Consider the following 26,265-nt stretch of genomic DNA (forward strand, 5'->3'; position numbering starts at 1 on the left):
TTGTGTTATGTGACAGCCTCTGCCGCGCTGACTCTCTGTCACACAGTCACTACAGCAATTTTAAAGTTACCTTCTAAATATATATTATGATTAAATCTTTAACAAATGAATTAATTTGGATTTATTAACAAACCACAAGACACTAATATATTTTGTCTATATTTATAAGTGTTATGCTTTCTGTAAAGTATAGCTTCCTGGGGTTTCCTTTTAATTTCTAAATGATAATAATACTAATGATAATAAAAATAATAAGAGACCACTTAACATAAAAATATAAAATTACAAAAATAATGTATGTTTTCAATTAAAAAAGACATATTTTAGAGAAAAAAAAGGACATATGTTATATAAGAACCATGTTATTTAAACAAGAAAAGAAGGAATAAAGCCAAAGTCAACCATGACTAACCTACATGCTACTATCATTGCTTTTAATTTCATTACTTTTAACTTTTTCAATGTTCAAAGAGATGGTTTCATGGTTGCTCAAACTTGCAGCAGCCCAAGTCAATCCTGCCTGGCCCTCCGTTCCTGTTGCATACCAGGAAGGCCCCACTGTGACCCGCTGGAGCCCGAAGGGTCTTTCCCATCAGGCTGAGGTGGTTCCCCTATGTCCTGACAGCCTGACGTCCTACTGCTATGCTGTGGGCCCAGGAGAGCTGGGAATGCATATGGGGCTCTCATTGCTAACTTCCCATTGTGGGAACCCATTACATGGATGGATTCATCTTTCCCCATTTTTAATAATGTCACTTCTTGGCTAGGATGCATAGAGTCTCCTGAAAAGATGCATGGGTTCTAATGATTTGTGCCTTACACCCAAGCCATAGGCTTGGCTCCACTTAAAAACTGGCCAAGCTGGGCTGGAGAGACGGCTTAACGGTTAAGCGCTTGCCTGTGAAGCCTAAGAGACCCCAGTTCAAGGCTCGGTTCCCCAGGTCCCACGTTAGCCAGATGCACAAGGGGGCGCACGCGTCTGGAGTTCGTTTGCAGTGGCTGGAAGCCCTGGCGTGCCCATTCTCTCTCTCTCTCCCTCTATCTGTCTTTCTCCCTGTGTCTGTCGCTCTCAAATAAATAAATAAAAAATGAACAAAAAATATTAAAAAAAAAAAAACTGGCCAAGCTGAGATTTTGGCTGTGGGTAGCTATGCACGTGACAAAGGAACAACCAACTTTTTTCAGCCTCCTTTATCCTGTTCACTGTTCATACAGACCCTCATTTTGAGTATTTAAAAAAGGTCCATGTGAAACATGTTGATGCTCTACAGGACATATTACCAGATTGGGAAATTATTATATTTTCGAATGGGGCCCTGAAAGTTGGATTCATGATACACATAATTGTTCCTTTTCTGTCCATGCTTCTACCAGTGGCTTAACAGTATATAATAATTATTCCATCATATGGGGAGAAAGAGGGCTATATAGTCCCCAGCCTTTTTAGGAAAAGGACCACTACATACCTCTGTTTGGCTATTTGGCTCTGCCATTTTATTTTTTTTTTAATTTATTTTATTTTTTGATTTTTCAAGGTAGGGCCCCATCTGGTCCAGGCTGACCTGGAATTAACTATGTAGTCTCAGGGTGGCCTTGAACTCTTGGCAGTCCTCCTACCTCTGCCTCCCAGGTGCTGGGATTAAAGGCGTGCGCCACCACACCCGACGGCTCTGCCTTTTTAAATTATTCACTGTGGGGAAGTAAATTTACAAAAGTAAATAATGTCTCTTCCCTTACTTTCCATCATTACCACACTGGACCAATTCGGCTTTGTACTCCCCACCCATGTATCTTTCTTGTTGGTTCTTTTAACATTACACAAAAAGATCTATTTCATGCTCATAGTCACTGCTTTTTTTTTTGTCCTAGCTACTTCTGTCATGGTAGTAACAGACATCACTTAATCTACTCATACTGCTTAATTTGTAAATCAGGCTGTAGGTAATATAAGTAGTGTCCTTACTGTGCAGCATGGGATAGACAACAAATTGGTAACCTGAGTACAATTAATGGAATCAGCTATAATGTATGTTGGGGACCAAATTCAAGCCATTCAGCTACAGGCTGTTTTAAGTTTTGATTGGAGGCATAAGTCCATATGTATGATCTTGTATGGTTAAAATAAATCTAACTATACATGATACAAAATTAATAAACATCTTCAAGGATCCCTACATGGGTTACTATAGATATCAGTCAGCTACATGAGCAAATCAGTGAAACTATACTTGCTTACAAGATACTATTGAAAAGACATCTTGGTATCATGATTTTGCCAACAATTTGTCTTGGCCTAATTCATCTTCCTAGTTTTCAAACACTTGGCCTTCCAATTTGGTAGCCGTTGGATTATCTCTGCTTTATTTGTTCTTTGTATTAGAGGGATCAACTTAAAGATACTCACTTGCCAGCGATGACAACAATATGTCTGGTTTGTCACATGACTTTTAAAAGAAAAAGGGGAGAAGTGGATGGCAGGCTAACTCAGGGAGATGCTGACCTCAAGCTAATTCACGACAGGGGAGTCTTTGCACAAGCGAAGGCTGAGGACATGGAAGGCTGTACACCTTGGGTGGAGTATCTTGAAGGCAGCAGCTCACAGCTTCTCCAAAGATTTACAGATGACATGATCGTGAACCAAACAACTCGGAAGTGCGATCTGAGCTTGATCAGCACGAGGCACACAACTCAGGGTCTATGTGGACACACATGAGCCACTCAACTCATGGTTTGTCATATGTTGGTAATTACAAACAATCTTTTAATTCACCTCTAGCTCCCCACAGTTTTCTGTTGATAAACCTTAAATAAAAGAGGTGAGTACAGTCAGTACAGGGGTTTTTCTCCAGGGAATCCCTGATCCTCCTTTAAATCAAATTTTTGTTGTTGTTGTTGTGCATTCATTCGCATCTATCCAAACATCACTGGTCAATGTAAACAGATTTTGGTTTTTTTTTTAGTTGCACTTTTTTGTTTTATAGGTTGTGCTTTTTTTTTTTTTTTTTTTTTTTTTGATTTTTCGAGGTAGGGTCTCGCTCTAGCCCAGGCTGACCTGGAATTCACTCTGTAGTCTCAGGGTGACCTAGAACTCATGGTGATCCTCCTATCTCTGCCTCCCGAGTGCTGGGATTAAAGGCATGCACCACCACGCCCGGCAGGTTGTGCTTTTTGAATTGTATTTAAGCAATTTGATCAAGCCCAAATTCCCTAATTTTTTCCTCCCTTGGTCTCTTCACCCCTGAAAGGTCTATAATTTTGTCTTTCAGATTTAGGTATTAGGGTCCATTTTTAATTAAGTTTTGTATTTCTAGGCTCACTTTTTACTTATCCACACCCAAACATCACAACACCGTTTATTACAAAGATTATTCATTCCTCACTGACTTGTCTGGACATGGTAAAAAACCATGGTGAAAACCAACAGGGAGTCTATTCTGGCACTTTTTGTTACCCTCTACATGGTGCCCTATATATTTTTAGGGTTTCTTTACTTTAGTTAGCTCTAAACAAAACTAATCCTCATGAAAAAAGTACCCTTCAGATGGGTCTTTCCCTGGCATAGTGTGTGGTGTTTTGTCACTTTCAAGCCATGAGTAACACTGAGGCCAAACTTGAAGGGGAATCTTTCTAGTCAGCTCTCTTTGCTCTAATATTGAGCCCTGCGATTCTCCCACCTTCTGAATTATCAGCTGTCTCCTCCACTTGGAGCAGTCTCTGTATTGTGGCCAGATTCCCTTCTTGGAGCTGCCATGCGGGAATTCTGTTCAAGAAGTCTTTGGGAAGTAGCAGGGCTCATTTCCCTTCGCTGGAGGGTTGCTTGCCTTGTGCCTAGCCTGGGTGTTGTCCAGGAGGAAACCCCGCTTTCCTATATTGCTTTTTTCCTAATTGTGTAAGATATGACAGTTCAGTCAGCATTTCTTCATCATGGCTGCAAGCAGAACTGCCAAGGGCATTATTGTTTCGGACATTGACAGTCAGGATTATAATATAATGTACCCATGCCAGTGCTAGGAATGTGGCTCTTTGGTACACTCACCTGGCATGTGTGAGGCACACTTGCACGCTTGCATGCACATACATTCTGTCACCACAGTCACCGTCTACTTCTGGTTTCCTGTAAAATTTTCTTTCATAGCACACTAATGGGATACTCACAAGTCAACTTGTTGACCAAAGCCAGAGCTGGAGCAATGTTCTCTTAGGTGAATGGAGCAACTTCTTGGTAGCACCTTGTTCATTCATTCACAGATGATCTGTTTTGAGCTTTTTGGGTTGCATTTTTTTTTTTTTTTTAATGAGACAGAGAAAGAGAGAGAGAGAGAGAGAGAGAGAGAGAGAGAGAGAGAGCAAGCGCGAGAGAAAATAAGTGTGTCAGGGCCTCCAGCCATTGCAGTTGAACTCCAGAAGCATGCACCATTTTGCGCACATGTGTGACCTTGTGTGTTTGTGTTGCCTCCTGTTTCTGGCTTATACGGGATCTGGAGAGTTGAATCTTGGTCCTTAGGCTTTACAGGCAAATGCCTTAACTGCTAAGCCAGTCCCTGGGTTGCACTTTGGGCAGCACCACTTCCTACCTCTGTGACTTTGTGCAGAGTAGTTAACATTTCTAAGTCCCAGTGTTTTTTCCTGTACACGGGAGCATGGAGCTGCTGTTGAGGACTGACTGCTTACCCCCCATGGAAAGGACTTTGCATCCCATCCTGAAAGGATGCTTGCTTCTCAAGGCTGGCCTCACTTCCTGGAGCTACTCATTTCCTCTTTCTGGGTGTACAGTTTTCCAGTTGTCATCTTTGACATTTGTTGAATCTCTATGTATAACCTATTTATGTTAACTTCAAGGGAGATTTTGTCTGGTCTCATGGCTTTAAATTCTCTGTCTAATCTGATCATTCCCATATTATACCTTCTGGTCTGACAGGTCTTGGCTTTCCCTCAACATATCCATGTGTGTGATTGGCAAAACTTTGCTTGTTAGACACAGATCCGTTACCTATCCTTCCCTGCTCTGCCTGTGTTTGCTGTATTTCTTAGGCTCCCGGGCTAGCCAGCTTAAGGTTGCTTTCTATCTACCTACAGGAGGGTGTGTAGGGGGAAGGGCCAAGGGCATGGAAAACTGTACACTTCTAGCTTCCCTCTTTTCCCCCCTTAATTTGGGTGTTGTGCTGGTCTGTGATAATACTTTCTTCTTCCCATTATGCCCCAATCTTTTCATTGTTTCCAGTAATTTCTGTGGCATCTGCCTATACCCACTTCCACTTCTCAGTTAATGCTCTTTCCTTTGTAGCCATTCCCTCCGCTTGGAATGCCTCTTTTATGCCATGGCCTTACCAGGTAGAATTCTTTAACAGGCATCTCAAAACCAACACATAAAGCTGCTCCCTATGATCCCATCTGCATTTCAGTTCATGGTTCCTTTTTAGGCTAGATGCACTGGTGCCATCTTTGACCCCATTTTCTCTCTTCCCAACCCACTGGCAAATCCTGTCCCCGTGGCCTTATGAGTCTACCTAGAAATGATTGCTCTTTTCCCTCACCTGCCCTGCTATCACCAACTCTTGCTTGGGCTACTGCTGTTCCCACAGCTGACTTCAGCCACTGGAGTAGTTTTTCTGTAAGCCACATTGGATTGTTGACTACTGTTTCTCATCTTGGTCAGAAGAAAAGGGAACATCTTGACAATTGGGCCTCAAGCTACCCAGCTACCTTGAGTATGCCATGTTACCCTCCGCACTGACGCACATTCTGCTTTGGCTCCCTTGACCTCATACTCCAGCTAGAAGCCACGAGAAGTATTCCAGACTTGCTTTTGCTGTTAATGTCTCAGAATGCTTGTTCCCTAATGTCTACATTCCTCTCCATCACCTCTTTCCTGTCTGTGCTCAGATATCACCTCATTAGAGACCCTTTCTGATTGCCATATATATGTGTATATGTCAACACAGCATCTTCTTTTATTACCCTTCACTATTTTATTGTTTTTTTAAATTATTTATTTATTTATTTATTTGAGAGCGACAGACACAGAGAGAAAGACAGATAGAGGGAGAGAGATAGAATGGGCGCGCCAGGGCTTCCAGCCTCTGCAAACGAATTCCAGACGCGTGCGCCCCCTTGTGCATCTGGCTAACGTGGGACCTGGGGAACCGAGCCTCGAACTGGGTCCTGAGGCTTCACAGGCAAGCGCTTAACCGCTAAGCCATCTCTCCAGCCCTATTTTATTGTTTATAACACTTTCACCTTCTCATATAGGACATAGTTATTTTTTCAGTGTGTCTCTTCTTGTTAGACATTGGCAGAACAGGGACTTTGGCAGCTATATACTGACGTAGTAAGTTCTCAAAAACATTTTCATTAAATGAAATTATTATTAATATTATATATTTAATATTATCTTACTTCTGCACTCAGAAATCTTTAATAATAGCAAATATAAAGTGCACAGCACAGTGCTCCCAGTCAGGAACCATGCCCAGCACCTTATATGGAGTGGGTATTTTTTTTTTTTTTTTCGAGGTAGGGTCTCACTCTGGTCCAGGCTGACCTGGAATTAACTCTGTCATCTCAGGGTGGCCTTGAGCTCATGGCAATCCTCCTACCTCTGCCTCCCAAGTGCTGGGATTAAAGGCGTGCGCCACCACGCCTGGCTTAATTTGTTTTAATTTATGTACTCCATGTGCTTAAAATTTGGCAGTAGAAAACAAGGATTTTGAACACTGAAAGTTGGAAAATTACTTCAAAATCCAATGTCATGTGTCAGAGGTGTTTGTGGGCGTACTCACTGTGTATTGCATAACTTCACTGGAATTTTCCTTCTGAACCCTTGACATTTGCAATTCATCCTGAACCTCTGTCACACCACACAACAGCCACAAATGCTGCCCCAAACACCCTGGCTCCAATGTGAGACTATTCACATTATGAACTGCGGTGCCTTTTATGGTGCATGCACACTTTCTGCTCTTCCAGAAATATAATAATGAAATTATGAAAAGCAAGGACTTTTAATATTTTCCTTCATTCCTCAGCATGCAACAAATTAGAATATCTTTGGATTGGATTGTTAGAATGTTTGATTTAAAAAAATTGCTGCTTGTGGGCTGGAGAGATGGCGTAGCGGTTAAGCGCTTGCCTGTGAAGCCTAAGGACCCCGGTTCGAGGCTCGGTTCCCCAGGTCCCACGTTAGCCAGATGCACAAGGGGGCGCACGCATCTGGAGTTCGTTTGCAGAGGCTGGAAGCCCTGGCGCGCCCATTCTCTCTCTCTCCCTCTGTCTTTCTCTCTGTGTCTGTCACTCTCAAATTAAAAATAAATAAATAAATAAATTAAAAAAAAATTGCTGCTTGAGCCCCTGACTTGATTTCATAAAAAATTTTAAGAGAGCTGGACATGGGTAGTGCATGCTTTTAATTCCGGCACTCAGGTGGCAGAGGCAGAGGTAGGAGGATCACTATGAGCTCCAGGTAAGCACTGGCTACAGAGACCCTACCTCAGGAAAAGAAAGAAAGAAAAAAGAAAAAAACAGGATTGTTAATGAATTTTGTTTGGGAGTATAAGAGACCCTAACCACACTAATGTTTTCTTATATTACATATTTATGTGAAGTGTAATTCTCAACAAAGACAAAAATGTCAACAAGCCGTGAAGGCTTGTGTTGCGTGTGTGTGCATGCTGGGTCTTTGGGTGGGGTGTTGCACGTGCTTGTGCAGGCATGCACTTCTTGAGATGGAGTCGCTCTGAATCCAGAGATGCCTTTTTCTCTGTCAGGCTGGCTGACCAGTGGGCCAGAGAGCCTCACGTCTCTGCTCCCCACAGAACAGGGTTTCTACTGGGGACTGAACCCAGTCTGAACTCTCATCAACCCTGCAAATTTGATTCTTTTTTAAAAATTTAATTAATTTATTTATTTGAGAGTGACAGACAGAGACAGAGGCAGATAGAGACAGAGAATGGGCGCGCCAGGGCCTCCAGCCACTGCAAACGAACTCCAGACACGTGTGCCCCCTTATGCATCTGGTTAACGTGAGTCCTGGGGGGGGGATCGAGCCTCGAACCGGGGTCCTTAGGCTTCACAGGCAGGTGCTTAACAGCTAAGCCATCTCTCCAGCCCACAAATTTGATTACGTAGTACAGTCGTCTCATTAATGTTAAGTTTGTCATTATTTTTAATAAACGACAAAACTGTATGCATACCAACGAGTTTTTAAGGATTATGATTTATTATCAGTAAATGTTTGATGTGCATGCCTATATCATACACCCGAGGTTGCATGAAAGTTTCTCCCGCTGGCAAAAGCTGGGCCGCCCCTGGGGAGTTCCAGGCGCATGCTCCTCGCGGGCGGCCTGCCCCGCCCTCCCGAAGCAGCGGGGAGTTCCGAGGGGGCGGGGCCTCGGGGCATTTCCTTGTGTCCGGCTGTTCCGATTGGCTGCGGGGAAGGCCCGAGCGGTGGCGGTCGCGGCCCTCCCACCTGGCTGCGGCGGCGGCTACGAGGCGGCCCGTGCCCTGGGCGCTCATGAGTGGGCGCTGCGGCTCTTGCGGGCGGCGGAGGACGGCTCCGGGTGAGTGCGGCCCCGGGGCTGCGGGGCCGGGGAGGTCGGGGCGGGGGTCCCCGCAGGTCTCCACGGTGGGAGCTGGGCCAGCCTGCGGGTGCCCGGGTGGCCCGGGGTGTTCCCTCGCACTCGGGTCAGCGCCCAGAGGTGGGCTTCGTGTCCGGACGCGACCGTGGCTCCCCAAAGTCCCGGGACTGGGGGACCGCCGGGATGCCTGTTTCTCAACCCCTCTTTGTTCCCTTCTCCCGTTAGCTCCTCCAGGCAGTGGTCAGTAGCAGGTCAACAGCTGACCTCTGTGTGGGGTCCTGGTTAAAATCCCTGCAATCCTGCTAACTTACCTGGCTGGCTCACTGCTGCCAGTGCTAAACTTGTGTGCTCCCATTTTCCTGAAGAGGTGATTTGTGGGGACTGACAGTGCCGCCCGAGGGGCCTTCGGCGGTGTCACACGCTCTGTCTGCAGCATGCTCTGGCTGGGCAGTGCTTACTAGAAAGCTAGGTAACAGACGCTCTAGGCCCTTGTTTTCTCAAGTCACCGAACTGTTGGGACTGCGGGTCCCATCTTCCCAAATCTGAGCGGTACGGTGCGCACGTGCGTGGACGTGGCTCCGTCCGGGGGTACTAAGCCAGTCGGACTCTGCCCTTCCTCCTGCCAGGGCGAAGGTGAGCTGCCGTGAATCGGATTGCCACAGATTACGAGCACGGAGGTAAACGCGCGCTAACAGTCCAGAAGAGCACCCTCAGCTCAGCCGGGTGTGCCTGCACTTCTCACAGTCCCTTCTGTAAGAACTTGTCAAGTACGTTGAGAAGCTTGTGTTAGAAGGAAAAATTAACTGGCTACGTTTCCACTTGAGCAAGCTTCCTCTGACACCCTTACACAGCAAGTGTTGTGTGGGCTGAGGGTTCAGGCTCTGAAGCATGTGGCTGCTGCTGCTGCTGCTTTTTTTTTTCCAGTCTGCTTCTTAACCTCTATTCCAGAAGGCTGATTAAAGCGAGGTACCATAATGAAGGTACCATAATGAAGCCGGTGCTTGAATTTCCAAGGAGAAGGCTATTGGGGTAACACAACTCAAGATGATATCCTCTTCTATCTGTAATTATGGTATTCACTATTGTGTGGCAAAAATGACCCCAGGAAGAATTGCATCAACAGAAAGAATTAATTGAACGTTGCTGTCGCTTGAGAACCAATTTCTTAAGATATGTGGTCTAAGAATGTCTTTTTTTAAAATGAAACAATTTGAGGGTGTTGTTGACATTCAATAGCAGGGCACATTGTAGCAATTCCTTTGACATAATATGTTTACACCTGTAAAATTAGTACATTCAGTATTGTGAATGTGCACATCCCCCCACAAAGAGTTCCTTGGGCTGCAAGCTCTCGGAAATCTGTCCTTTCTTCTTCTCAGGTGCTCATCTGTAGGAAGCTTCCTTCTTTCTGTCAATACAGTTATATGAGGGGGACCAGTAATTCTCTTTCACACAGAAACTGTTTCTTTTCTTCCCTCTCTCCCTTCCCTTTCTCTTCTTCCCTCCTTCCACCATGGCTTCTTTGATGTTTATGCTATGTGTTCATCGTGTGTGTGTGTGTGTGTGTGTGTGTGTGTGTATGTATATAATTGACAACTTCTATACTTACAGACAACAAGCCGTGTATTTCCTTCTCCTCCCCCACTTTCTCCTTCATAGCTCTGCTCTCTGTCATATCCCCTCCCTCTCTCCATTAGTCTCTCTTTTAATTTGATGTCACCATCTTTTTCTCCTATTATGAGGGTCTTGTGTGGGTATTGCTAGGCACTGCGAGGTCTTGGATATTGAGGCTAATTTCTATCTGGACAGTTGTATGTAAGGAGTGGTACCCTTCCTTTGGCTCTTACATTCTTTCTGCCACCTCTTCTGCAGTGGACCCAGAGCCTTGGAGGGTGTGAGATGTTTCAGTGCTGGACACTCCTCCATCCCTTCTTCTGAGCACTACATTGCCTTTTGGGTCATCCCAGTGGTCACCGCCATCTGAAAAGAGAAGCTTCCTTAAGTGTGAGTAGCATTAATATATGAATATGAACATTAAGTGTAGTGCTTTCAGGGAAATTTGGTGAAAATAATATATGTATTTACCCAGACAAGAGAAGGCTTTATACCCCTAAGATCATGACCTCTACTGCCATGGGCTTTTGATTAGGTTTTCTGTTCCAGGCATGCACTCCCTCCCATAGTGTGAGTCTCCAGTACAATTAAAGAGCAGTTTGTTTTCTCCACAGCAGACATGCCACTATTGCACTCCTTCAGTCATTTTGCCAGTGTAGCCAAACTTGAGGCCAGTGTCCACTGTTTTCACCACTGATGAGTTCTGTCTCCTATAAGGCTGCATACAGTGTAGCTTTTTCCAGCTTTCAGTTGGCTGGGCTACAGGGAGAAGGTTTTCTGCTCAGCACCAGCTTTATTTCTCAGTGACTTTGCCACTCAGGCATGTGAAGTCTTCAGCAATAGGGTCTTACCATCTCTTTCTCACAGGAAACAAAGGGTCTTGGCAATAGCCTGTAATGTTTTAGAGGCAAACAGGAACCTCCTTGGCCAACAACTCACTGGAAGGTATCCCATCCCTGACACTGAACATTTTCTACTAACAATCTATGGCTTCTGGATGTGCCATTTTTAAAGAAAGTAGATTTTCATATGTATTTTTCAGAATATCTTGAATTTTGATTGACCCTCCCCCCTCCCTTCTTTTATACAATCTCTTCCCTGACCTCGCTTAGGCCTTTCCCCTCCCTGTAATCTGTTCGTCTACTTACATATACACAATACCATCCCCTTAAGGACCTCCCCTCTCCTCCCTCCCTCATAGCCTTTTTCTAGCTTATGGGCCTCTGCTACTGAGTTTTTTTTTTTTTTGGTTTTTCGAAGTAGAGTCTCACTCTAGCCCAGGCTGACCTGGAATTCACTATTGATTCTCAGGGTGGCCTCGAACTCATGGCAATCCTCCTACCTCTGCCTCCCGAGTGCTGGGATTAAAGGCGTGAGCCACCACGCCCGGCTTGCTACTGAGTTTTGATTCCAGCTCACACACAAGTCTATACATTTGTAGGTAGGATCGACATATGAGAGAACATGTGACATTTGGCTTTCTGGGCCTGGATTACCTTTCTTAGTATAATCCTTTTGAGTTCCATCCATTTTCCTGCAAGTTTCATTTTTCTTTACCACTGAATAGAACTCCATTGTGTAAAAGTACCACATCTTTATTATCCATTTATCTGTGAATGGGCATCTAGGCTGGTTCCATTTCCTAGCTATTGTGAATAGAGCAGCAGTAAACATGGTTGTGCAAGTATCTCTAAGGTAGTGAGAAGAGTCATTAGGATATATGCCTAGGAGTTTTATAGTTGGATCATATGGTAAATCTATTTTTAGCTGTCTCAAGAACTTCCACACTGATTTCCACAATGGCTGTACCAGATTACATTCCCACCAATAGTGTAGAAGGATTTCTGTTTTACCGCATCCTCGCCAACATTTATTGTCATTTGTTTTCTTGATGGTAGCCATTCTGACAGGAGAGAGATGGAATCTCAAGGTAGTTTTAATTTACGTTTCCCTGATGGCTAAGGATGTAGAACATTTTTTAGATGTTTATATGCCATCTGTATTTCTTCCAGTGAGGACTCTATTTAGTTCCATAGCCCATTTTTAATTAGGTTGTTTGATTTCTTATTGTTCTGTTTTTCGAGTTCTTTGTATATTCTGGATACTAATCCTTTCTGAGATGTATAGCTGTCATAGATTTTCTCCCATTTTGTAGGTTGTCTCTTTGCTCTATTCACAGTGTCCTATGCTGTACAAAAGCTTTGTAATGTCATGAGATCCCAGTGGTTGGTTAGTGGTTTTGTTTTCTGAGCAATTGGGGTTATATTCAGAAAGTCATTACCTATGCCAATATGTTGAAGGGTTCCCCCTACCTTTTCCTGTAGCCATTTCAGAGTTTCAGGTCTGATATTAAGGTCTCTGATCCACTTGGATTTGATTATTGTGCATGGAGAAAGACAAAGATCTATTTTCATCTTTCTACATATAGATAGCCAGTTTTCCCAGCACCACTTGTTGAAGAGGCTATCATTTCTCCAATAAATATTTTTGGCATTTTTGTTAAAAATCAGATGGCTAAAGCTGCCTGGATCAATATCTGGGTCCTCTATCCTATTCTATTGGTCTACATGTCTACTACATGTCTACTTTGTGCCAGTGCTATGTGTTTTTGTGACTATGGCTTTGTAATATATCTTAAAATTGGGTATGGTGATACCATCAGCCTTATTTTTGTTGCTCAAAATTATTTTTGCTATTCAATATTTTTTTTGTGCTTCCAAATGAATTTTAGGATTGTTTTTTCTACTTCTGTGACGAATGCTATTGGAATTTTAATGGGGAGAGCTTTTGGTAAGATTGCCATTTTCACAATATTGATTCTTCCAATCCAAGAACATGGAATGTCTTTCCATTTCCTTGTGCCTTTTGCATTTTCTTGTTTGAGTGTTTTAAAGTTTTCATTGTAGAGATACTTCACTTCCTTGGTTAATTTTATTCTAAGGTACTTTATTTATTTATATTTTTTTGAGGAAATTGTGAATGGAAGAGATTCCCTGACTTCATCCTCTGCATCCTACTACATTGCTAAAAGTGTTTATCAGCTCTCACAGTTTGTTGGTAGAGTCTTTAAGGTATAGAATCATATTACCTGCAAATAATGATAATTTGATCTCTTCTTTTCCAAGTTGTATCCCTTTTATGAGTGTCTCTTGCCTTATTGCTATTGCTAAGACTTCCAGTACTATATTAAATAAAAGTGTGGACAGTGGACATTCTTGCTTTGTTCCTGAATTAAGTGGAAAATCTTCCAGTTTTTCATCATTTAGTATTATGTTGGCTGTAGGCTTGTCATAAATAGCTTTTATTATGTTGAGATATGTTCCTTCTATTCCCAGTTTCTGTATTACTTTTACGATGAAAGAATGTTGGATTTTGTCAAATGCTTTTTCTGTATCCATTGAGATGATCGTGTGATTTTTGTCTTTCAGACTACTTATAAGATGTATTATATTTATCAATTTGTATATGTTGAATCATTCCTGCATCCCTGTGACAAAGCCAACTTGGTTGGGGTGAATAATCTTTGTGATATATTCTTGTATTCTGTTTGCCAATATTTTATTGAGAATTTTTGCATCTATGTTTATGAGGGAGATTGGTCTGTAATTTTCTGTTTTTGTTCTTTCTCTGGTTTTGGTATCAGGGTGATGCTGGCTTCATAGAAGGAGCTCAGTAGAATTCCTCCCCCCCCCCCATATTATGCAAACGTTTGAGAAGCATTGGTGTTAGTTCTTCCATGAAGGTGTGATAAAATTCACCAGTGAATCCATCTGGGCTTGGACTTTTGTTAGTTGGGAGACTTTTTAGAACTGCTTGGATCTTTGTACTTGTTTTAGTTCTATTTAAATGGTTTATCTCATCTTGATTTAATTTTGGTAGGTCATAGGAATCAAGGAAGTCATCCATTTCCTTCAGATCTTCAAACTTAAAGGCATATGTATTCTTAAAGCATGTCCTTTTAATTTTCTGAGTTTCTTTGGTATCTGTTGTAATGATGCCTTTTGCATCTCTAATTTTATTAATTTTTGTCTCTTCTCACTTTCTTCTGGTGAGATTTGCTTAGGGTTTATCAGTCAAACAAACCAACTGTTTGTTTCATTGATTCTTTGGACTGCTTTTTGGTTTCTATTTCATTAATTTCTGCCCTAATCTTTATCATTTTTTTCCCACCTACTGATTTTTGGTTTGCTTTGTTCTTCTTTTCCCAAGGTCATAAGGTAAAGCATTAAATTGTTTATATGTCAACTCTCTAATTTCTTTCTTCCTTTCTTTCTTCTTTTTTTTTTTTTTTTTTGGTTTTTCGAGGTAGGGTTTTACTCTAGCCCAGGCTGACCTGGGATTCACTATGGAGTCTCAGGGTGGCCTCAAACTCATGGTGATCCTCCTACCTTTGCCTCCCAAGTGCTGGGATTAAAGGCATGTGCCACCATCCCTGGCTTCTAATTTCTTAATATAGGCACTTAGAGCTATAACTTTCCTCTTAGGACTGCCTTCACTGTGTCCCAAAGGTTTTGCTATGTTGTATTATCATAATAATTTGATTCTGTGAATCTATTGATTTCCTTTTTGATTTCTTCAATGACCCATTGATCATTCCATAGTATACTGTGTAGTCTCCATGCGCTTCTATATGCTCTGTAGCTTTTCTTGTTTTGATTTACAGTTTAATCACATGTGGTTACATAGAGTACAGGGGGTTATTTCAATTTTCCTGGATTTTTTTGAGCTTTGCTTTTTGTCCTAATATATGGTCTTTTTCAGAGAATGTTCCATGTGCTACTGAGAAAAATGTATATTCTGCAGCATTTGGATGGAATGTTCTGTAGATATCTATTAGGTTCATTTGCTCCATGACAGGATCCTGTCTTTTAACCCAGTTTGCTAACCTGTGTGTTTTGGTTGGTGCATTGAAGCCATTGATACAGGAGTTATTATTGAAAGGTATGCATTTATTCTTGCCATTTTTCTTATTTTTTAGTGTTTCCTATTTTACCTTTACTCACTTGTTTTAACTGTTATTTGAATGTGGTTTATTTTTTCCTATTTCCTCCTGTGTGTGTTGTGCTTTCTCTTCAGTGTGAAGAATCCCTTCAAGTATTTTCTGTAGAGCTGGTTTAGTTGTCATAAATTCCTTTAGCCTGTTTTTGTTGTGGGATGTCCTTATTTCTCTATCAATTTGGATAGATAGCCTGTTTTTGTTGTGGGATGTCCTTATTTCTCTATCAATTTGGATAGATAGCTTTGCAGGATAAAGTAATCTTGGTTGATAGTTGTTATTTTTTAGAACATGGAGTATATCATTCTAAGCCCTCTGGCTTTTAAAGTTTGTGTTGAGTGATCTGCAGTTATTCTGATAGGCTTCTCTTTGTATGTGACTTGTTTTTTTTTCTCTCTAACTGCTTTCAATATATTTTCTTTGGTTTGTGTGTTCAGTAGTTTAATTAGCAAGGAGAGGTTCTTTCCAGGTTTTTTCTGTTTGGTGTTCTAAAAGCTTCTTGTATCTGCATTGGCATTTCTTTTAGCAGGGCTGCAAGTGCCTCTGTGGGACTCTGGCCGTTTTCCTCCTTCTGGATCTTGGTCTCTCTGGAATTCTCCGCTGTGTCTAAAACTAGCCGATATGCCTTTACTTTTCAGAGAAAGAGTGTATTTTGCTGTGGTTTTGCTTAAATCCCTCCCTAGGCTGGTTTGACGTGGCTCCTGTGCTACCGTCTTACCTGGAAGTCAAGTTCATTATTTTTTATTGCTGAGCGAGGTATACATATAACCTAATTGGTTTCGCCATTCAGCCATTTGAGGTATATGATGTTTTTTTTTTTTTTTTTTTCCAGTTTCTGGTTATTATACATAAAACTGCAATAATTTATGTACTAGTCTTTGGGCATTTCCATCTTTTTAAGACATATATGCTATTAAAGTCCTGGGCCATAGACTCAGCAGTTCTTACCAGTGAGGAGAGTTGCATTATTTCACCTTTAACATCTCCCAGGCCTTTGCTACACTGGAATTTTGAGCCAATACTAACCAGAAACTAGGATGACATTGGGTTGATGGTTGGGAATTTCAGTTTTAAAAGTAGAGGGTTTGATAACTTCTCTTCCTTGCTCCTCCTGTGTGTGTGTGTGCGTGCGTATGTGTGTGTGGTATGTGTGTAGTATGTGTGCTGTCTGCACATGTATGTACAAATATCCTTGCATTCTGTGCACATCTTCAGAAGGATGTCAGGTGTCCATTGTATCACTCTTTCAACTTGTTTCCCTGAGATTCTTTCATTGAACCCGTGCTCCCCACTTTTTGGCTAGACTGGTTGACTAGCAAGCCCTCCCTTTTGTTTCTGTTTTCAATGCCCTGTGTAGCACTGGGGTTACGTGCATGTTGGGCATGGCTTTTTATATGTGTGCTGGGGAGTTAAGCTCAGGTCTTCACGCTTGCGCAGTGAGTGAGTGCTATTACCCGCTGAACTCCGTCCCCAGCCTGGCTTATTTAATGTTTCTCATTTCTTTCATTTTACTCTTGTTCACCTGAGTGACAATTTGAATCCTCACATGTAATTTGGGGCAAGAACAGAAGTGTATGAATAATGGCAGGGAAGAGCTTATGTTGACTGAACTTAAATGCTTAAACTACTAGTAGAGAGAGCTCTTCCTTTTTCTCATCCTTTCCTGAGCTTGGTCTCATATAACATTTGTTTTACTTTGTTAAGTGGGTGTATGGGACTATGCATGTTAACTGGATTTATGGAGGTTTTCTAGTACAAAAGAAAAAATCTATTTTTTCTTTTCAGAGATGGCTGGCATCCTTTGTTTTGTATCTGTCTTCTTATTCTGAATTTGGTTCAGGACTGTAGCAGTACATTACTAATCCAGTACATTTGTGTGTAGTAAAATTCAGGCAAATAAACTTGATTATTTTATACAGAAAGAAGATGCAGCTTATGGGCTTGCTGGTCAGCTTGGTCCTGGTGATCCTGCATTCCCAGGGAACAACAGGGACAGTGTCCACTGTGGATCCTGAAGTATACATGAATGTGGTAAGTCTCAAAAGTCACCTGCTTTAAAAAAAATATTTATTTGAGAGTGGGGGTGGAGAGAATGGGCGTGCCAGGGCCTCTATGGCCACTACAAACAAACTGTAGATGTATGTACCACCTTGGGTATCTGGCTTATGTGGGTTCTAGCAAATCAAACCTGGGCCCTTAGGCCTCACAGACAAGCGCCTTAACTGCTAAGCCACTTCTCCATCCAATCACCTGCTTTTAAAATGCAATAATGACAAGTGTTTTTCCCTGAAGGGTTGTATGGAGTCATAACGCTAATCTCTTTATCATGATTTTCACCTTCCTGAACCTTAGATTTCGTCTGTTACACTGGTCCCTCCAGGTATGAAACAGACTTTGATAGACTGTTGAAAACCATACACTTCTGAAGAGAAATCACAAGTTTTATTAATTTATTTCATTTTTAAGTCTGAAAGAATTTATCTAAAAATGATAAAAATGTGTTAAAACTTGCAAGAATGCTACTACTGTATGTGGGACAAAGATTGTGGTTAAAAATGTCCAGGGAATATACTTCAATACAGGTGTCAAAGTATGTAAAGAAAAATTTTGTTGGGCATGGTGGTGCCCGCCTTTACTCCCGGCACTCTTGAGGCAGATGTAAGAGGATCCCCGTGAACCTGAGGACAGCCTGGGCTACAGAGTGAGTTTGAGGTCAGCTTGGGCTAGAGTGAGACCCTAACTGAAAAGCACTAAAAAAGAAAGAAAGAAAGAAAAGAAAAGACTCCTAAATTAAGGCATTTGAAAATTATTAATCTTAAGGGAACAATCCAATTTAGAAACACCCCAGTTAAGCATAAAATAGTGGGAAAATGTAGATTGTTAAAGGAATAGAAACTTTAGGACTAGAGAGATGGCTTAGCGGTTAAGTGTTTGCCTGTGAAGCCTAAGGACCCGGGTTCGAGGCTCGGTTCCCCAGGACCCCCATTAGCCACATGCACAAGGGGGCACATGCGTCTGGAGTTTGTTTGCAGTGGCTGGAAGCCCTGGTGAGCTCATTCTCTCTCTGCCTCTTTCTCTCTCTGTCTGTCGCTATCAAATAAATAAATAAAATAAACAAACAAACAAACAAACAAAGGAATAGAAAATTTAAAGTAGAATAGCCAAAGAGCCAGGCGATTACAGAGACGCATGCTCACACTGAGCCAGCACCTAAGGCGAAGTCTTTATTGTTTTCTCAAATCTGTCCTTTGACTTGTCCCTCTCTTAACAAAGTCCTTCCTATCAGAACAGTAAAATTAAATCATTTCCAATATTTACGGCACAGAGGGTAGTAAACCACTTACTAGTTACTCCAAATCTTCTGGGTAGTTGATTTACCATGTCCTGCTGAGCTCCCAAGTCACAGTTGCTCCCTGGGACTTTCCTGACGAGGAAGTGACTTTGATCCCAATGACTTGTTTTTAGCTTTTCTCCAACTGCAACTTGATATTCTAGTGAAGTTTCTTTTTTAGTTCACTGATGAAAATGGTTCTTATTTCTTAAGAAAGTGTTAGCCGACATATTTAGAAAAGAAAGAATTGCGCACTTGTATGTGGTTCGCAGGTTGTGAACAAGGCCCACGTCAGTTGCGTTAGGTGTGGAACATGCTGGCATGGTGAAACACGTGTAAATATGGCAGGTTTCCTCTTGAGAAGGAATGTCTGCAGATCAGATTAACTGTTGACTTATTCAATAAAGCCTGGATAATGTAGTTACATCTTGTTTTCTCCTTTGCCTGTTGATATAGGAGGCAGAATCATATCCACTGTCCTTTCTCTTTCCAGAGTGAACTTATCATTTACTGGGGATACCCCTTTGAGGAGCACTTAGTCGAGACCAAAGATGGCTACATTGTTTCCCTTCACCGCATCCCCCACGGGAAGAAGAACCATTCTGAACCAGGTGTGGGAATTTTCTGTGGTAAGATTGGTGTGCTCTAGAAAGCAGCTGCACTGCGGTCATTAGATGACAACGTGGACACAGGATCAGCTTCAGACCAAAGTACTAAGCAAGCAAGCCATAGGAAACTACTTTTATGGAAGTAAAGATGACTCACCTCATTTCACACTTTGCATAAGGTTCTAAATTCCTTTCATATGATGCTCAAGTGTCTCCTTGCTCTGTCTTATAAGAAAACCTTTAATGAAATGTGAGTATTAAATGGATGGCTTTTGCTGTTTGGAAATTTTGTAATATTTTGAGCAGGTAATATATTGACATAATCCAGAAGTCAAAGAGAATAAATAAACACACAGTAAAATATCCTTTCTCAACTAATTTTCATTTTTTATTCATTTTTATTTATTTATTTGAGAGTGACAGAGAGAGAAAGAGACAGAGAGAGAGAGAGAGAGAGAGAGAGAGAGAGAGAGAGAGAGAGAGAGAGAAAGAAAGAATGGGCACGCCAGGGCTTCCAGCCACTGCAAACAAACTCCAGATGTGTGCGCCCTCTCGTGCATCTGGCTAACGTGGGTCCTGGAGAATCGAGCCTCGAGCCGGGGTCCTTAGGCTTCACAGGTAAACGCTTAACCGCTAAGCCATCTCTCTAGCCCTCATTTTCATTTTTAAAGCATGCTTCTGAAATCTCTTCATTGTTAATCTTTACACCTCCAAAATGTCATTAGAATGAATATAAACATAGACTCATTATTTCCCGTCTCCTTTTTAATGCAAATCCCTTCATACAATGCCAACTGTCATGTACTTTGAACTATTTGTTTGTTTAATATCAGTAAACATATAAAAATGGATATTTCATTTAATTCACAGGGATCTTCCAGACAATACACAGGGCACAGATTCTAGCAATATGTAATATTACATCATACAACTGTGTCATGATTTATTTAGCAAGCATCCTATTAGAGTGTTTGTGCTAATTTCAGTATTCTGCAAATATTGTTATTCTAAAAACTTGTGTTTGTGTGCACAAGCTTATTTATGATATATTTTCAAAACACCAACTTTTTTAGGACAGCTCTATGCATTTGCGTTTTTGATAGGTTTTGTTAGATTTCTTTCTTTATGTACTTGTCTTGATAACTCTTTCACTGGGACTATATAAAGATTCTTTCTGCTTTACCTGAAAAAGTAAATCTAATCTCAGCGGTGGCTGGTAGGATGAAAATTTTGCTGTCATTTTTGGCCTGAACCTGTCCTTCTCCCAGCAGGCTACAAAGTTCCTTTTTATAGACCTCCACCCTGTTGGGAACCAGAGTTGGTAACTTTATTAAAGACAGAAAGAAAAGGTGTTTCCAGAAAGGGAAGGAAAGAACACACTGGATAAACAGGTGTAAGTTTTTCTAAAGCAAAATTGCTTAGGCAAAGGAAAAGACAGCTAAGCATGGGCATGGACCTCTTCAGGGAGGACTGTCCTGAGATTTCTTCGTAATGAGTTTGTAGAGGGACTTGGTGACTCTCCTTAAATCCACTTTTTCCTTTCTCTAAAACAGCATTCTTTGTAACAAGGCCCAAGGTTAAAGAGTTCCCTTAGTAAACAACATTTGCTCTATTTTCCAGAACCAAAAAACAAACAACCTCCCCCCCACTGACCAAAGTTCATGGTGGGCATTATCCCCAGCCTAGGAATGTGACAGGAATGTTACAGATTTGGGTCTTATCTCACTGAGCCATTTGTCTTCCACCAGTGGTGCTCAGCAGTTTGAAATCCTTTGGTTTCTCCTTAGCTCCAGTGTCTGAAGACGGGCCAAAGCACAGCAGACGTTTGGACAGAGCTCCTCTCTCTCATGCCCCTCTTCCCATGCCATTCGAATTTTCCCTACCTTTCTATCCTGCCTCATATAATAGGTCTACACTCATATCTCATATCTACATGTACTTTTCTTGGTCATTTTATAACTCCGGCAAAGCTGTGCTTCCCGATTTAGCTCAAAGCATCTCTAGAGAGACCCCTTGAAGTTGTTAATCAGATAGCAGAATGACAGACCTTATTCAGCGTGTCTGCAGGTATAGCCCATTTAACATATTCTGCCTCTAGAGACCTTTCTCCAAGTAGGGTTTAGGTTAATGCAATTGAATAACTATCTCTTCTGTGAAGGTTTTATGTGGGCAGAAGCCCTTTTTGCTCCCAAACCCTTCTCAAATAATCATTCAGAAGCAATTTTCATTGTTTTTTGCTTTATGTTTTTTTCTTAATTAGATTTACGTTTTGTTTCTCCTGTGAATTTTAGCTAGAACCAGACATTAAATAATGCTTAAGTGACTATGATAGTCTTTATGAAATTCAATTAAAAAGTTTAATCTTGTGTTTTTCATAATCCTTGCAGCTATGCACCATTAAGCTTCCCTTACATGAACTGTTTCCAAACTGAATGATGAAATGCAGTGCAGACTTGTGTGTTTCCTGTGCTCAAACACAAGGGCAACTTATTTTATACCACAGTGAACATGTGATCTTATTTTCTTAAAGCAAACACACTCCTGTATATAGATTTCAGACTCAATATAAATAAAAGCAGATGTGGATATCATTTCTTATAAATTAGTTAATAACTGGTAATACAAGCCATTATTGAAAGGTACTAGGAACCTCAGTAAAAGCATGCTGGGTGCACGAACTTCCTCTTCCTTTTCTACCTCCATCCCCAGGCTTCTCTGTCCACCCAGCCATGAAAGTTTACAGAGCTTCCTTCCCCGTGTGTGTGTGCACGGTGGCAGGTGAAGAAGCCTAGCCCTGATGTGGGAAAGAAAGCTGAGGGGTAGTGTGCTTCCAGGCATGGGGAAGAGGAGGCGTTAGGTGACCTTAGTGTGGAATGGGGAAGTGATACCCTTGACTTCAGAATGGGGAACTTAAACTGAAAGCGTCCTCAGCTAAACTGGCTTTCGGTTCCATCTTTTGTTTGTTTGTTTGTTTTGAGGTAGCGTCTCACTCTAGCCCAGGCTGACCTAGAGTTCACTATGTAGTCTCAGGGTGGCCTCGAACTCATGGAGATCCTATCTCTGCCTCCTGAGTTCTGGGATTAAAGGCATGCGCCACCACACCTGGCTTCCATCTTCTTTTACTGTTCTGAAGAGTCTTTGCCATCCCGTGGGCGATCAAGGGATATGTGGCCAGTACTTTCTATGAGCTAACTGCGGAGGAGCTTTTCAAAGAAGTTCACGACCAGTGACTTCATTCACTAAAGGAACTGTGCTTTTCCTGAGAACTGCCTAGGTACTTTCTGATGATTTTCATGGTCTAAGGCCCAGTACAGGACTGAGACTGTTTACTGTCCTCCGTCTGTTCAGGAGCAGCACATTGAGTGTTTCCTTCTGTCTCATTAAAATCCAAACAGACTGAAAGTCCTTTGCCCTTCACATGTAGCTCATGTTCTCATGACTGCTGCTTGCTGTACTGACTTTCTATTAACTGCACCCCCATGCTCCTGTGACCTAGACTGAAAAGTGCAAAGTCATCCTCTCCCCTCCCCTCTTCTCCCCTCCCCTCCCCTCCCCTCTTCTCCCCTCCCCTCCCCTCCCCTCTTCTGCTCTCCCCTCCCCTCCCCTCCCCTCTTCTGCTCTCCCCTCCCTTCCTCTCCCTTCTTCTGCTCTCCCCTCCCTTCCCCTCTACTTCCCTTTTTTCCCCTCTCCTCCCTTCTTTCCCTTCTCTTTTTCTCTTCTCTCTCTCTCTCTTTTTGTACTTTAGGGGATTAAACCTAGGTCCTCAGTTATGCTAGGCAAACACTCTACTGCCAAGTTCCATCCCCACGCCTTGCAGAATCATTCTTGATTTTAGGTCACCTACTTTGCAGCCCTTTGATCATCCCTTTCTCACTTGTCCTGACCACACTCTACCTGAGGCTCTTGTCACCATTCTACTAGTTACTTGAAATGTTTTAGAAGGTGACACAGGCTTGAATGACTTTCATTTTGGTGACTCCCCATATGTTACAGGAAAAGTTTTAAAATAGGATAATGGAAGTTTAATCTTACGTTTTAAGAAATTAATGGAGGGCTGGAGAGCTGGCTCAACAGTTAAGGTACTTGTCTGCAAAGCCTAAAGACTGGGTTTGATACCTTAGTACTCATATAAATCCAGATGCACAAGGTGGCACATGCATCTGGAGTTTGTTTGCAGTGGCTGAAGGCTCTGACACCCTTTCTCTCTTTCTCTTTCTCTCTCTCCCTGCTTCTTTCTTTCTCTCTCTCTTAAATAAGTAAATAAATAATTTTTAGAAAAGGTAATTAGTGGAGCTGGGGAGAGGACTCAGTGATTAAGTGCACTTGCTGCACATGCCTGACAACTGGAATTTGGATCCCAGAACTCATATGAAGCAGAGGAAAGTAGTGCATGAACCTGTAATCGCAATGAGCCTGCGTGAACGGAACACTGATCAGGAGAATCCCAAAGCTCCAGGGCAGGCTAGCCTCATGTTTGTCCACAAGAAGAGAGATTATTCCAAATAACATGGAAGGCAAGGCTTGTGACATTGTGTCTGACTTCTACATGTGCACTGTGACATGCACAAGTACACACACACACACACACACACACACACACATGAAATTAATGCTTTTAATGCACACAAAGTAATGCCTAACATATGTAGTTGTGGGCTGTTCTGACAGTGTGGATTCCTCACTTGAAGGTTAATGGAGTTTCGTTATAGGCATAAGGCTGAACCAACTGGCTCCTCTGCTCATTTCTTCTAGAAAGCTATTTCACCTGCTGTCCTCTCTGCTAATCTCCCTGTTTTCCTCTTTCCTACCTTGTAGGTAAAGTTACTTAAAGCCCAGATATAATTACGTGATCTTGTGAGGCAATAATCTTCAGGGGTCTAATGGCTAGAGATACATCCTTTCCTCCATATTTTGTCCTAGCTATTGTCTGTACCACTTGCCCCCATTTCTGTCACACATGCATGTTATGTTGTTCCCCACTTCTCAACAACTCTTGTTCAGTGGTGAATGATACTTGCTGTCTGCTGACTCCTTAAGGGAATTGAAACTTAGAGCTTAATCATGTGTAGGAAACTGGTTTTGTTTTCCTCACCCAGCCTCACTCCACATAGTCATGTGGATTTCATTTTCTGCTTAGGCCCAGGATTTAGAAAGCTTGCATTTTGAGCACACTCCTGGTAGAGGCCAAAGCTTGTAGATCATTGTGTTCGAAGAGATCAGTAGCCTTTTTTTTTTTTTTTTTTTTTTTCCTGTTGAGATAGTTTTACAGTCAAAAAAGAGAAAAGCTTTGCCACAGGTCAAGAAGCGAATTTACTGCCTGGCCACTCTGACTACAGACTCTGTTCCTGGAGCTTGAGAACTTGGCCTTATATTGTAAGCAGTGAGCAAACTGACCCCACCATAGTCGTAATATGCACATTGTTGAGCTAAAATAAGGATGTGCTGGTTGTGCCAGCATTAGAAGAAAAATACGTAAAATAACAACAAGGCAGACTTGCTCATTACTGAACCAGGAAATGAGCCAGTTGGTTCTTGCTGAATTCACAAACAGCTCAGAAGCTCCTCAGCTGATGAATGGATAATGAAATTGTGGTACATATTACATATACACAGTGGAGTCCTACTCAGTGATAAGGAATAATGAAATGAAATTGCAGGAAAATGGATGGGCCTGGAAAAAAATAGTATGTATACTAAGTGAGGTTACATGGGCCACATGTTCTTTCTCATATGTGGATTCTAACAGGGAACAGTTTGATTTGTTTCTAACTGTATAGCACCAGTAGTATTAGTAAGGAAGCTAGAATGAGGCTTGGGGAGAGAGGAAGCAGGGAGGGATAAGAAGAGGAGATACTTGAAAGGCAGATGGAGAGACAGCATACAGGGGTAGAAGGGTCTGGGGTGATTGAGGTAATGGAGGGAGGTGAGTGGGGAGATACACAAGACTAAAGGTAGCAAGAATTAGTACCATGAAAACCTTCCTCTTGGTTAGGTAATGAAAAGGTATAACTTGCATAATCAGAGATGGGGGAACGGTTTGGAATATATATATAAGGGAAGTGGTTTTGCTTTCTTCACCCAGCCTTACTTCACATAGTCATGGGGATTAATTTCCTGAATGGTCTAATATATATATTAGGCTTCTCATGTGTTCTTGGCAGTTTTCCTGGGGGTTTCCTGTTGAGCTGTTTGAGTAATAAGTGAACATTTGCTTGTTAAATATTGGAAGGAAAGGCTGTTGGCTGAAGTTTTGCTTTGCTTATTTGTGTGGGCATTCTGACTTATCTCCAGTGTTTTCTTTCCTTAGGATAACTCTTCCCTTCTTAAAAACAAACAAACAAAAAAAAAACAAAACCAAAAAAAAAAAAAAAAAAAACAAAGATTAAGCAAATGTAGCTACAGTAGGCCTGGATAATCTGGTATGTAATTCTTTGCCCCCAGAGGCTCTGTATAGCTAGATATGGGTTGGAACTGAGCTCAGGACACTTTCAGAAGGCTCTGATGGTGTCTTGGGTGGGGGACTACATTCAGACCCTTTGTTAAACTGATCAAATACAATGGTGTCAGCCCTGCAGTTTTTTTTCCCATAGTCAGGTTGGGCTGAGACAAAGCACCACTGTTGAATGGAGGAGCATACAGTGATCTATGCCCTTCTTTCCTCCAGTATTCCTTTCTTCCTCTTGGCTAGCTCCTACATGTCATGTATCCAGAAGATTGCCTCAGCTGTTCCTATGGGTGAGACCCCTGGAGGTACAGATTCTGAGTTCTCTGTGCATTACTTTCATAGCAGTTAACACAACAAAACTCAACTAGGCAATAAAGTATATGACCACTGTCTTGCTGGGGAGACTGTGGTGGAGACCAAAGTATTTTCCAACTCATTTGCTTTGTGATTATTCCAGCCCAAGGACTGTAGCCTCCCTGGGCATAGGTTAAACAAAGCCTAGACTTCAAAGTGTTCATTATGTTCAGCTGCATTTGAGTCAGGGTTTCCCAGGTTCACTAGCAGTGATGTCCACAAACAATCTATGGGCTCACAGTGGACGGCAAAACTAGAGGCTGTAGCACTTGGCGGTTAAGTGTGTGCATATTCAAAGGGACACTCTCGGGCTTAAGTTTCAGTTCTGTTACTTTAACTATCAG

At 42.0% G+C, this 26,265-nt stretch overlaps 1 protein-coding gene across 5 annotated transcripts in view; it reads left to right on the forward strand.

Annotated features, from left to right (window-relative positions):
• Positions 1 to 8,462: 8,462 nt before the first annotated feature.
• Lipa (lipase A, lysosomal acid type) overlaps positions 8,463 to 26,265 on the forward strand; it is a 44,590-nt gene continuing 26,787 nt past the window's right edge. Inside the window, exons 1-4 of one of the 5 annotated variants that reach the window (XM_045133192.1) lie at positions 8,463 to 8,555; positions 9,200 to 9,340; positions 17,103 to 17,214; positions 19,008 to 19,125. In XM_045133192.1, coding sequence (XP_044989127.1) covers positions 17,110 to 17,214; positions 19,008 to 19,125 — 223 coding nt within the window. In that variant the 5' untranslated portion in view covers positions 8,463 to 8,555; positions 9,200 to 9,340; positions 17,103 to 17,109. Of the gene's footprint in view, positions 8,556 to 9,199; positions 9,341 to 10,518; positions 10,578 to 17,102; positions 17,215 to 19,007; positions 19,126 to 26,265 lie in introns of those variants that run through there. The other 4 variants (XM_045133193.1, XM_045133195.1, XM_045133194.1 and 1 more) reach the window with 4 other exon arrangements.

The sequence above is a fragment of the Jaculus jaculus genome, chromosome 1 (genome assembly GCF_020740685.1).
Source record: "Jaculus jaculus isolate mJacJac1 chromosome 1, mJacJac1.mat.Y.cur, whole genome shotgun sequence".
In the NCBI taxonomy this organism is placed as follows: Eukaryota; Metazoa; Chordata; class Mammalia; order Rodentia; family Dipodidae; genus Jaculus; species Jaculus jaculus.